Source organism: Sceloporus occidentalis, unplaced genomic scaffold, assembly GCF_023333645.1.
Source record: "Sceloporus occidentalis isolate IW3139 unplaced genomic scaffold, rSceOcc1.0.p SCAF_230, whole genome shotgun sequence".
Taxonomy (NCBI): Eukaryota; Metazoa; Chordata; class Lepidosauria; order Squamata; family Phrynosomatidae; genus Sceloporus; species Sceloporus occidentalis.
The window spans coordinates 911,598-925,000 of NW_028317210.1; the positions used below are offsets into that span (position 1 = coordinate 911,598).

At 45.0% G+C, this 13,403-nt stretch overlaps 1 protein-coding gene across 1 annotated transcript in view; it reads left to right on the forward strand.

Annotated features, from left to right (window-relative positions):
• LOC149276705 (RUN domain-containing protein 1-like) overlaps positions 1 to 6,545 on the forward strand; it is a 58,044-nt gene extending 51,499 nt beyond the window's left edge. The window contains exons 4-5 of the mRNA XM_089503369.1: positions 3,805 to 3,888; positions 5,680 to 6,545. Coding sequence (XP_089359495.1) covers positions 3,805 to 3,888; positions 5,680 to 6,545 — 950 coding nt within the window. The remainder of the gene's footprint in view (positions 1 to 3,804; positions 3,889 to 5,679) is intronic.
• Positions 6,546 to 13,403: the final 6,858 nt, after the last annotated feature.

A 13,403-nucleotide genomic window follows, 5' to 3' on the forward strand; every position in this document is an offset into this window, starting at 1 on the left:
GAGGTGTGACAGGGCCAGGCTAGCTGGCTCATGTGTCATATGAAGTTTAGCCGGGTCACAGAGCACTTTTGTGTCCGGTTCTGTATACTGTGACCCGGTAATATATTATGTTGTGTATTATTGTGTAACCGGCCCAGAGACTGATGTGGCTTCAGCTCCAGCCTTCAAGGAGACAATCCTATAATCTGGCTGGGGCTCTTAATCAGCCAACACAGCCCTGTCTGCCCAGACGGCACCCGCACTACAGGGGGGATAACACAGGTGGGGGAACCCATTGTATTCTGTAATCCCCTCACCTGATACATCCCCTGTATACTGATGGGATTTGTGATGGGATGTGGCTGATGGGATTGGGGGTTGGGTTCGGTACACATTGCATTGAGATTGTATATAAGTTCTGTGTGTTTGTAATAAAGAGAGTTCTTCTTGGTTTACTACGAATGGTGGTCTGGATGATCCGTGGATAGCTGAGTGCTATCCGTATGAGGGACTGACTGGTGATTCCTCAGCCCTCAAACAGGGGTACCCAGCCTTGGGTACGGTGACCCTGTAACATTGGTTGGCAGCGGTGGGAAGAATCCCACGACTTGGGTGAAATCCAAACCACCAACTGGGATTGCAGACGAGAGACACCAAGAGAGCTCCTGGAGGTTTGTAGCAAAGGAAAGGCTACTCTGATTGCGGACTGCAGAGAGATGGACCGGCACCAGGATGCCCCAGAGGAGAGCCTCGGACTGAGTGCTCTACAAAAGAACATTCTATGGCACCTATCCCTGTACCCAGGAGGGGCTACATCGGATCAAGTGATGATGGTGATTGAAATGTGTCACCGGGAACTGAGCCAGAGTGGGTCTGTGTCTCCCAGACTAGGGGAACAGAACACCAAAATATCATACCAGGATATCCAACCCTTCCGAGAACCAGAGGATGAGACAGACCGGGTTACAGCCGAGGTGTGTGAGCTGGAACACCAGCAATGGCAGTTGGAGTCTGCGCCTGCAGACTGGAGGGATGATTTCTCCCATCCCCACTTTGAATCATACTGGGCACAATACTGGACAATGTGGGATATACGAGTTCCACTCCTGGGGGAGAACCCGTTGCCGGAGTGGGAAGACGAATTGAGGGGTCTCATATATGCAGAGCTCGACCTCCAGAGCCGCTACCAGGGATTCTCCCAGCAGTTAGCAGGTGAAGACCACAGCGACCCTCTGATGCTGTATAGCCCCATCGACCCAGGGCTGATATATGATGCCTTCCAATTTGACTCGTCCTTCGGAAGCCCCTGCCAGTACCGCAGGGATACAATCTGGGACAACCGTGCAGAAGTCCTGGTTTATGCTATTCCCCCCGAGCTGGAGGCTGTTATGGATTGCCTGGTCCAAGAGGAATGGCAGCTCGAGAGGGACTATAAAGAATTGCTGCGGAGAGTGGAGCTCCAGGAGTTACAAGGAGACTGGGAGCATGATACCACAACTTGCGGGAGTGGGACCGAGGTCTTCTTCACCTACTCCTCAGCCCCTGCCCTGGCGAGAAGAACCGAGGTCCTCGCCAGCAAGAAGAAGCGGAGGAGGAAGCCAAAAGCTCCGACCCAAGTCCTCACCAACAACCCGGGCTGCTCTACCCCAGCAGAAGAGATGACTGTCCCCACCGCCCGAGTAAGTGGCACAATCCCCCTCACCAAACCCTTATCTATGCCCGTAGAAGCCAGGGCCCCAGATTGTTCCCCTGATTTCCTGAGTGTCCTGGGAGAAGTCCGGGTCACTGCCCCAGAGGTTCCCACTGAAGTCCCCGGTGACCCGGTAGAGGCACCGTTCCCTAACCTAGCGAGGACGCCAGAGGGGCTGCCGAGTTCCCCGGGTCCTCTCAGTAGCCTGGCGCAGGCCCTGGTTCCTATCCCTGTGTTCTCCGAAGTGTTCCCTGGTTCCCCACGTGTCCTCCTAGAAGCCCAGGTCACTGTCCCAGAGTGTTCCTCTGACTCTCTCCGTGCCCAGGCAGAGGCACCTGTCCCAGAGAGGAAGATCGAGGGTCTGCTTAACCCTCCCGGTGGTCCAGTATTGGCACCTGTCCCTGCCCCGGAGTATTCCGCTGGGTCCCCTGAGTACCCCGCAGTGCTGCTTAGCTCGCCTAATAACCCCGTAAGGGCACCCGTTCCTGTCCCAGAGTGTCCCCTAGGTCACTCCAGTGTCCCGGTAGAGGCCCCTCTTACTACCTCTACGTGTTTCCCTGGTTCCCCGAGTAACCCCGGCCCGATCAGCAGGGTTTTCCATCCATGCAACCACCCTGGCCTGGCAGCTGCCCCAGACTCAGTTCCCAAGACTAGGGAGCAGGAGTCTCCACGTGCCCCTGTTACCCCGGTGAGGGGGATAGCCATGTGCCCCCGGCTGAGCTGGGACCGTCCTCCAATTCACAGAGGACTACTGACTATCCTTTTGGGCAACCAGGGCCCTGGCCCACCTTCAATGGATGATTCTGACAAAGGGGGCCATGAACTAAGGCCTGCACCTTTGAACTTTGTCCACTCGGACAGCCTGCAGCAGACCCGTGTGGATCTGCCTGGTCTGCCGGACCGTTGGTCAAGGGGGAGATCTGTGACAGGGCCAGGCTAGCTGGCTCATGTGTCATATGAAGTTTAGCCGGGTCACGGAGCACTTTTGTGTCCGGTTCTGTATACTGTGACCCGGTAATATATTATATTGTGTATTATTGTGTAACCGGCCCAGAGACTGATGTGGCTTCAGCTCCAGCCTTCAAGGAGACAATCCTATAATCTGGCTGGGGCTCTTAATCAGCCAACACAGCCCTGTCTGCCCAGACGGCACCCGCACTACAGGGGGGATAACACAGGTGGGGGAACCCATTGTATTCTGTAATCCCCTCACCTGATACATCCCCTGTATACTGATGGGATTTGTGATGGGATGTGGCTGATGGGATTGGGGGTTGGGTTCGGTACACATTGCATTGAGATTGTATATAAATTCTGTGTGTTTGTAATAAAGAGAGTTCTTCTTGGTTTACTACGAATGGTGGTCTGGATGATCCGTGGATAGCTGAGTGCTATCCGTATGAGGGACTGACTGGTGATTCCTCAGCCCTCAAACAGGGGTACCCAGCCTTGGGTACGGTGACCCTGTAACAAGAGGACATGGAGTGGAGAGCTCGCTGCTGCTCTAGGATATGCTACATCATGTCCAGGGTGGAGTTCCAGCAGGTGACTACACTCGGATGTAGGTGGTGGTGTGATAGGCCTGCGTCTCCTGCCCCTCCCTGCTGTTGCTGCACTTTTCAATCAGTTTTGAAACCCAAAAAGTCCCCCATATCCAACTACTTTCACCATGTTTACTGCCCCATCAGTAACCACCATTCCCATTTCTACTGCCTGCCTGTGGTCCAATCCATTGCACCAGTGTCTTTCTATCTGCTGCCAAAACGTGAGCTGAAGTTTGAGAAGGGATGTGTCCCTGCCGCTGCAAGAAGGGCAGGACGTACGGGTACGTCCATAGGGGATTCTTGGGATGCGTTTTATGGACGTACCGGTACGTCTATAGGGGACTGAAGGGGTTAAATCACCACATCACTTAATGGGATAAACATAACTATCCTTCAGTTTAATACTTGAACCGTATTTTTTGTGTTTGTATTACAACAAAATTTCCTTTTGTATTATATATTATATAATTATATATTATGCTTTCCTTTTGTTGTATTATATATTCCTTTGTAAAAGTATAACACCCAGTTGAGTACTGTGGAAAGCCTTGATTTGTAATATTGTTTTGCGTGTGTTTTTATTTATTTCAGATGAGTTTGGCAGCCCTGTGGAGTCTTCAAGCAGTGGTGCAGGAGGGTACCACTCTTGTGCCAGTACAAATCCACAGGCCAAAGGTAATTATATAGATGTGAACGTAAATCCCTGTATTAGAATTCCCACCGTTATGCAATAAGGGTTACATATTTGAAATCTATGGTGTAGGTGTAACAGATTCTGAGCTCCCATTTTTAAGACAATTATTGGGTGTGCAGTTATATATTTACTTGCAAGGATTAAATTGTAACATTTAGTTTGTTCAACCTTGTTACCAAGTATTAAGAACGTCTCTTTTGTCTAGTCTACGTTTAAGTGCTACTTCCCTAATTTATTTCATTTGTTAATTCCCAATTGTTGTCTGTATGAGGATGTTAATCCTGTGTTAAGTTTATCTGTTACCGTTTGTATGTCAACTCTTCCTCCACTAGTGGTGGCTTATATAAACCATACCCAGTTCCAATACAGTGTTTTATTCTGTGTTTTTACTCTGGTAGTTTGTTTAGAGATTTAGGTTAGATGGCTGACTCTAAGGACCTTAGTGGCTATCTATCTTGTAGCCAGCCCAGACTGTGAGAATGTCAACAATAGCCAGGGACTTAGGGACAGAACCCCTGATTCCTGTTACAGCAGGACCTCTGCAGTTATATATATTTGTCCTTGAGAAAACATGTGGGTGCATTAAACACAAATAAGTGAAACCGTGATGATTAAACACGTGGTTATCAACGATCGCCTAAGCTTAAACAGTGTTGCTGAAATGCCTCTATAACGAGGCATTCAGCAACACTGAAAACCCACCCCACTGTGTGACCAATCCAGAGAGATTTTGAAATAACCGTGGTGTGTCTAGTTTTTGAAAATTTATGACTTTTTAGCCCATAAACAATCCAAGTCCCTGAGCAATTTTGCTATTTTTGCGCTATGTCGGTTCAGCGATGATTCTCTCTTCCTGTGAATAGTGTACCCATGTAAACTATATATTGTTTTTTCAAGGAGAGAGAGAACTTTCTTTTGATACCATAGCTGGATGATTAGCTGAAAATTTAGAATAAGAAATTTAGTAAAAACAAGTGAAAATTTGAAAAAAAACCTAATTTTTTTAAAAATTTTCCCTCTGAATCCTCACAAAATTAGGTAAAGTGGTGGAAAATCCCATCCAAGTTTATCAATTCATGTGTCCTGATTTCAGAAATACCTAACTTATATAGATTTTTCCATACTTTTCCAGCACTTATAGGGAACCTACTATAAGGTGTACATTTTATGTAGAATTTTTATGCTGATGGCTTAACGGATTTGGGGGTTGTCAACGGGGGCAGGAGGGTTATACTGGGTAGATGTTGTGCTAGGGCAATGGGATGTAAGGTTTTTTTTTTGGTTTTTTTTATATGTTTTTAAAATGGTTAGAGGTCCTCTTAGGGACCTCTTGAACATGTTATTAATGCCAGTGATGTCACAATTATTATTATTTATTGTATTTTAATGAATTTTTTTTATTTATTTTTTTAATTACCATTTTTTTCTTCGTTTTTGAGTTTCAGCATGGGAGGATGGTGAGAAACATGGTTGAACTTCCGGGTTACTTCAGCAGTGACGCAACCCGGAAGAGAATGCCCGATCGCGCGATCAGCATTTAAAAATGTAACAGCTTTCATGCCGGAAGCTTTTACATCAGATCGGACAGCAGAAAGCCGACGATGCCAGTTTCTGCTGTCAGGGGGGAGTCCAGCCTGATCTCCCGTGCAGCGGCAGGGATGTGTCCATGTATAAAGTGTTATTAATTAATTAAAAAAATTAAAAAGTCTCGTTCCCTAATTTTTTCTATTACTGACAGAATTTTTAAATAAACTTTGCTCTGTCTATAACAGTGAGTCCAGAACAAGCAAAACAGATGCGAGAGGCAGGAATTCATCTTTTACAACGGATTCTGACTGTCCTCCAGATGTTTGCAGTCAGCCAGTTTGGATGCAGTACAGGACATGTGCCACATCATCTTTGGAAGCAAGATGAGAGCAACAGAGATTTCTCACATTTAATCAAGAAGTTAGAGGTATCGGTGGAGAAGGTCCGTCAGCTGGCATTGTTGCAACAGGCTCATGACCATGTGATAAGCTATGCTTCCACGCGGGAAAGCTTATTAAGTGGGAAGGATGAACTTACTGTTGAAGTGAGGAAAGAACTGGCAGTTGCTATAAGGGATCTGTTATCTCATGGTCTTTATGCTTCTTCCCAGGCAATGAACCTGGTGCTAGCCCCCATTGCCTGCTTGATCCCAGTTTTTACCACTTCCCCACCCACTTTGCACCCTTGGGAACTTTTTGTAAAGTACTACAATGAGAATAATGGAAGAGCTTTTGTGGAGTCACCTGCTCGCAAACTCTCTCAGTCTTTCTCATTACCTGTTTCTGGAAATACCAGGATCACCCCCAAACAGAGCCTCCTTTCAGCTATTCACACAGTCTTGACTGAACATGACCCTTTCAAGCGTGGTGCAGACTCTGAGTTCAAGGCACTAGTCTGCATGGCTTTAAATGAGCAACGTTTGGTCTCTTGGCTTAATCTTCTCTGTAAATCAGGCTCCTTGATACAATCACATTACCATCCTTGGAGCTACATGGCCAACAGTGGTTTTGAGAGTGCCCTTAATATACTCAGTCGACTCAGCAATTTAAAATTCAACCTTCCAGTTGACCTTGCTGTACGTCAACTCAAAAATATCAAGGATGCTTTTTGATTTCCCTCAAAGTCTCCACTATTGTATCTTTTTAATCTGAATTGGAGTTCATTATTGAAATAATTTCTGTTTCTATTAAATCCCCCTTTAAATCCTTCTACTGAAACTTGGATTAATGTGTACACTTCTTCCCATGCTCAGTAGGACTCCATTGAAGTAATTGAAGCATCAGCCAATCGCATGTATGCTAGCAAAACATAAGTTCTCAGGCAGCATACATATGATTGGCTGCCACTACTCTGAGTAATTTTAATGAAAGCTCAACTCCCATTTGCTAGTATGGGAGTTCTACTTGGCATGTGCAAGAAACATAATAGGGTTTGCTCCTTGCTTTCAGAAGATGCAGCTAGATGAGTATTTAATACTAATAAGAAAACAATGCCTGCACCAAATACCACACAGTGGTATCTGAGCATTTAGGAGTAAACTATTAAAAATTTTTATTCATATGTGTGTGTATATATATTATAAACATATGTGGCTAAATGTCTAAGAAACCAGATGCAATTTTGACAAGAACATTGTGTATCTCTGCAGATTTGCAACCCTGGAAATTTTCATAAATGTCTGATCAAAGAACTTAACAAATTGGCTTCCTGATACATCTCCATGGTTGTGTTTTCTTGCCTTTGTACGAGTTACATGGCCTTTGGTGGCATAATTGTATTAAAGCAATTGTAGAACAACATTTCTTAATTGTGGCACTGTCACTTTGAGGTTCTGTGAAAAAAATCTTATTGTAATTTACATAAATTTCACATTTTTTATTGTGGAAATTCAAGATTTTAAATGAAAATTCACCCCTGATAAAAATAAAGCTGAACTACCAAAGCAAGTCCTAAGAAATTATTATTTGTTTTATATAGCACCATCAAATTCTGTACCGCTGTACAATGGGTGTACAGGACATAACAAGTAGTATGTAACATAACAATTTGACTCGAATGAGCTTACAATCTAGAGGGCGTTCGTGTGTATTACACAATAGGTAAAAGTGCCATTAGAAGGGATGGAGCAGGCACACTACTATATGTATTAGTAACATAGTAACATAGTTCATAAGGTTGAAAAAAGACCAAAGTCCATCAAGTTCAACCTATTTGCAGGAGAGGGACTAGGAAAGGTGAGCTAAATTAGTATGGGAGGGCATTAATGTGCAATGTTGTAAGCGTCCTTAAAGAAGTGGGTCTTGAGGAATTTTTTGAAGGAATGAAGGCAGGGGGAAAGACGGATCGGCAGCCCTTGAAAAATCTTGTAAGCGCAACATGAGAGCTAGAAATCAGAGGGGAGGACAGAAGGAGATAATTGGATGAGCGTAAGGACCGTTTAGGAGTGTATTTAGAGATAAGTGAGGATATGTAAGAAGGAGAACGGCTGTGAAGGGCTTTGAAAGCAAGAGTCAGGGTTTTGAAGTGAACAGGGCCGGACTGGGACTCACGGTGAAGCTCTTATACCCACACGCACCCCTTATACATACCCGCGTCACACTATTCGCCATTCTTTTTATCTCATTATTTGTCACTCTGCATCCAGAAATGCCTTATACCCCTATATGCCACTCTGGCATATAGGGGGTTAAAAGGCATATCATGGGACAGAGTGGCATATAGGGGGGTATAAGGCATTTCAGGAGGCAGAGTGGAATAAAGGGGGTTAAAAGGCATATCATGGGGCACTCTGCCTCCAGAAAAGCCTTATACCCCCCTATATGCCACTCTGCCTCCCTGATATGCCTCAACCCTCCTATATGCCACTCTGTCCCATGATATGCCTTCTAACCCCCTATATGCCACTCTGCCATATAGGAGGTTAAAAGGCATATCATGGGACATTTTTGTTTACTTTATATGGCAAGCCGATCCAACTTGCCATATTAAATAAAAAATAATATATGCCACTCTGTCCCATGATATGCCTTCTAACCCCCTATATGCCACTCTGCCATATAGGGGGTTAAAAGGCATATCATGGGACAGAGTGGCATATAGGGGGTATAAGGCATTTCTGGAGGCAGAGTGGCATATAGGGGGACACACTTACATACACACACATGCCGATTTTTTTTGTTTTTAACAAATACAAAAAACATTATACAGTACAAAAAATACATTATTTTACTCACCTTCTACTTCTCTTGACTTCCTGGTAGCTGCACACTGTTCTCCTCTATGCTGACAGGATGCCACTGACCTGACATCCGGTGCTGCAGCAGTCTGAGTGCGAGGGGGCGGAGCTTCCACCTCACGCTGCTCCCATCACTATGCAGCCATCAGACTGCTGGGAATGTAATCTAAACGGCCGGTGCGTGCTGATGCCGCCGGCCGGAGCTACTTTAACACTTTTTTTTTATTTATATGGTAAGCTGGATCGGCTTGCCATATAAAGTAAAAAAAAAGTATTGAAGCAGAGGCGGCCGGCGGCATCAGCACGCACCGGCCGTTCAGATTACATTCCCAGCAATCTGATGGCTGCATAGTGATGGGAGCAGAGTGAGGGGTGAAAGGTCAGTGCGAGGGGGCGGAGCTTTCACCCCTCACACTGCTCCCATCACTAGACGGCCATCGCACACGGCTGCTGGGTGCTGATGCCGGCCGGCCGCGTCAGCACCCAGCGGCCGCTTTGATTAGATTTCGGGCAGCCTGGGGGGCAATTGCCCCCCTGCCCAGCCCGCCCCTGGCACCGAGGGAGGCGTTCAATGCCATTTGCAGCCGCTCAGCGGCTGTCTTCATGGTTAGTCTGCCGGCCGCCCAGCCCACGGACCTTCCGGCCCACCGGGAAATTTCCCGGTATCCCGGTGGGCCAGTCCGGCCCTGGAAGTGAATCCTGAAGGGCACAGGCACCCAGTGAGGAGGCTGACAAAGGGGAGAGGTGTTAGTAAATCGATGTGAGAGGAAGATAAGTCTGGCAGCAGCATTCATAGTGGATTGTAGAGGGGTGAGACGGGAAATAGGAAGATCAGCTAAGACAGAGTTACAATAATCAAGGCGGGAGATAAAGGCATGGACAAAAGCCTTAGTGGCATCCTGTGCTTTAGTTTTTAAGATGGAGACAGCAGTTTTTAGAGACAGACTGAATGTTGAGGGGGGTGATCGAGAGGTCAGAGTCAAGGGTGACAGCAAGACAGCGCGCATGAGAAGATGGGGTGATTATACCACCTTTAACATTAAGGGAAACTGATGAGGGAATCTTAGCATTGGTGGGAGGGAAGATGAGAATTTCGGTTTTGGAGAAATTGAGTTTCAGGAAACACGCAGACATCCAAGTAGAGACGGAAGGCAGTTAGTGACGTCATCTAAGACAGAGGGAGAGAGATCAGAAGAGGATAGATAGATCGGGATGTCATCAGGATACAGGTGGATGATGATAGTTTGCCAAGTGAGGAAGTATAAAGAGAGAACAGAAAGAGTCCTATAACTGAGCCTTGTGGGACCCCGACTGAGAGGTGGAGGGGACGTGGTTCTGGGGACGGAGACACTGAAGGTACGATCAGAGAGGTAAGAAGTTAACCAGGAGAGAACAGTGTCATGGAGACAGAGCATGAAGAGTTTGAAGGAGAAGAGGGTGGTCCACAGTGTCAAAAGCAGCAGGTCCAGTAGGATTAGCATGGAGTAGTGACCCTTGGATTTAGCAGTGAGTAGGTCATTAGTAACTTTAGTAAGGGTGGTCTCAGTGTCGAGGGCAAAAACCAGATTGCAGAGGGCCGAGTAGGGAGTTGGAATCAAGAAACTTAGTTAATTAGGTATAAACAATTTTTTTTCCAAGAAGCTTGGAGGTGAGAGGAAGTAGAGAGATGGGACGGTAATTGGACAGATCAGTCGGGCCAAGCGAGTAATGGTAGCATGCTTGAAGGAGGATGGGACAGATCTAGTAGTGAGGGAGAGATTGACTATGTGAGCTAGAGTAGGGACAAGAGTAGATGAAAGGGACTGGGTGAGATGGGAAGGGATCGGGTCAAGGGGACATGTGGTTGGACAAGAGGAAAGTAGAAGAGGAGCACTATAAAAGGAATGGAGCGCTATAGTTATGAAGAAAGATTAACTAATTTAAATCTGTTTAGTTTAGAGAAACGTCGCCTCAGAGGGGATATGATAACATTATATAAATATATTCGGGGCCAATACAAACCATTGTGTGGAAATCTGTTCATAAACAGGACTATGCATAGGACACGTGGTCATGCGTTCAGATTGGAAGAAAGGAGATTTAAAGCAGAGGAAAGGGTTTTTTACAGTAAGGACAATAAGGATGTGGAATTCTCTGCCTGCAGAGGTAGTTTTATCGGAGTCTGTACAGACGTTTAAACTGCAACTGGATGGATACCTGGAAAAACATAATATTCAGGGATATAATCTGTAATTATGGGGAAACAGTTTATTGATCCAAGGAGAAATCTGACTGCCATTTTGGGGTCAAGAAGAAATTTTTTTCCCTGGTTAGTGCAAAATTGGAAAGAGCGAAACTGGGGGGGGGGTTTTGCCTTCTTTTGGATCAACAGCAACAGATACAGGAAAGGCTGAACTTGATGGACGCATGTCTTTTTTCAGCCTATGTAACTATGTAACATGCACATCTTCTTTAGTGACAACAGAGAATTGATTTAATGTAGTGTAGGGAGAAGAGGTCAGTTAAGGTTAATGGAAGAGGTAGTAGTGATAGGTCGTTTAGGGTTATGAGATGAGGGAGGTGAAGGTTTCCTTGGCAAGGTTAAGGGAAGAGTATTAGGAACGTAACATTCATTTATAGTGCAGAAAGTCAGACATTAAATGAGACTTCCGCCAACTACGTTCAGCAGGTCGGGGCTCGGGTAAGCAGGTCAGGTAGGAGCACGATAGCCCCCTTGCCGGGCACAAGGTAGTACTAGGACACTGCAGCTGGACTGGCGGGGCTCGCTCTCTGGAACATGGGAGAAAGCCCACAGACGGGGCACACAGCTGGAAGCCCTCAGGCAGGGCAGACTTAGTCGGGCAAGCCAGGTAAGAACCTGAAGGACAATATAAATGCGGAATCAGAATCCAGGAGGAGAGTATGCAACAGTACAATAAATACTTTAACCCCTTCAATCCCAAGGTTTTTTTTGTATCTCAAGTCCCGGAGCAAGTTTATCAGTTCAGGTGTCCTGATCTCAGAAATACCTAACTTATATAGATTTTCCATACTCTTCCAGCACTTATAGGGAACATACTATAAGGTGTACATTAATAGTAGAATTTTTATGCTTATGGCTTAACAGGTTTGGGGTTTTTGAACAGGGACCAGGAGGGTTTTATAGGGTAGATGTTGTGTTAGGGAAAAGAAAAAATGTCGGTGCGCTAAGCTAGTCTCAGGCTCAAATAATACAAATGTATAATATGAGGCCTACCAAACAGTGTGAGCATGCTGCAAATACAGTGTGTTGGCTGTACAATGTATACAAAAAAACAAAATACTGTCTGCGCTTCTCACCCTTTATTAGGGTTAGAAGCGCAGACAGTATTTTGTTTTTTAGATGCTGTGTTAGGGCAATGGGATGTAGGTAATTTTGTATTTTATTTTTTGTATTTTTTATGTATTTTTTTTAAATGGTTAGAGGTCCTCTTAGGGACCTCTTAAACATGTTTATTAATGCCAGTGATGTCACAATAACATCACTTAGCTCACTTTATTATTTTTTTTTATTGTTATTCCATTTCTAAAATTAGGTCTCTCTTTTGAGATATTTGTTTAAAAAAGAAGTGAGTTGCTGTAAGTGCTTTACCCGGGTATTAAAAATAATTTGTTGACATGATTATGTAGAGACACACGTGCGTAAGTGAGCTGGAGTGTCTCCGAGGCGCCGTAGCGGGTTTTCCATTGGCGTTAAATCTAACTGAGGCCTAAGCGCCTCCCCGGACAAAGGCTCCTTACCTTGGCCTCGCCTCCCGTTGCAAAGACTGCGTGAACGCTCCTTCCCGTGCTATGAGCTTGGAGGTCAGTCGGGAGGAGATATTGACACGCTAGGCGGCCATGCTGGATAAAGTGAGCTGGGTGCTGCAGAGTGGTGCTGCTCAGAGCCCTAGAGATCTGTCTTGAGGTGGTACTCTGGTGAAATCCACTGCTTGCAGGCCAACAAGAACATACTAGAGATTTTACTGGAACTGCTCTAAAAAGTCCAGCAGCGGATCAAACAGTCAAAGCCACCAGGAGATGCCAGATAAGCAAAAGTTCATCTGTAAAAACATTTATATATTTGTTTTATATTAAGCTGTTCTATGCAGATTTTATATCTGAACTCTAAAAGTGGTAACCATCATATGAAAAGCAGCATGGGCCATAAAATATTGAAATTCTATCCTTGCCATATAGGCCTGTGCTAGACCTCCATAGAGTTCGAAATGCCACCAAAATCCAATAACTCTGATAGACCAGAGAAGGCAGATAAGGGGGAAAAAAATCAGATATCGGATATCTAAAAAATCTCAACCGTTTAGTGCCTTCTACTCCCCACGGAGTCAATTTAATACTTCTGACTCATCTGATAAACTTTCATCAGAAACCATCCAACCTGCATAACCCAAAATGATTTAGCTAATGCATTGGATACTCTTTACTTAAAGATTAAAAGATTTAGATAACAATCTAAGAGAATATATCAATTTTGGCCTCCCATACTCAGGAGATTTTAGGATTACAGTCCACAATAAAGAATTTGAAGTCTCAGAAAGAAACCTTAAACTCTGAGTTGATAAAGATGGACCATAAATTAGCAGACCTTGAGGACAGATCAAGAATAAAGATCCTGAGAATAAGAGGAGTCTCTGACGAAATCATTTATCTTGTACGATATACAAAAGACCTGTTGGCAGTATACAAAAATCCGAAAATATCAGGTCCTTTTCCAAT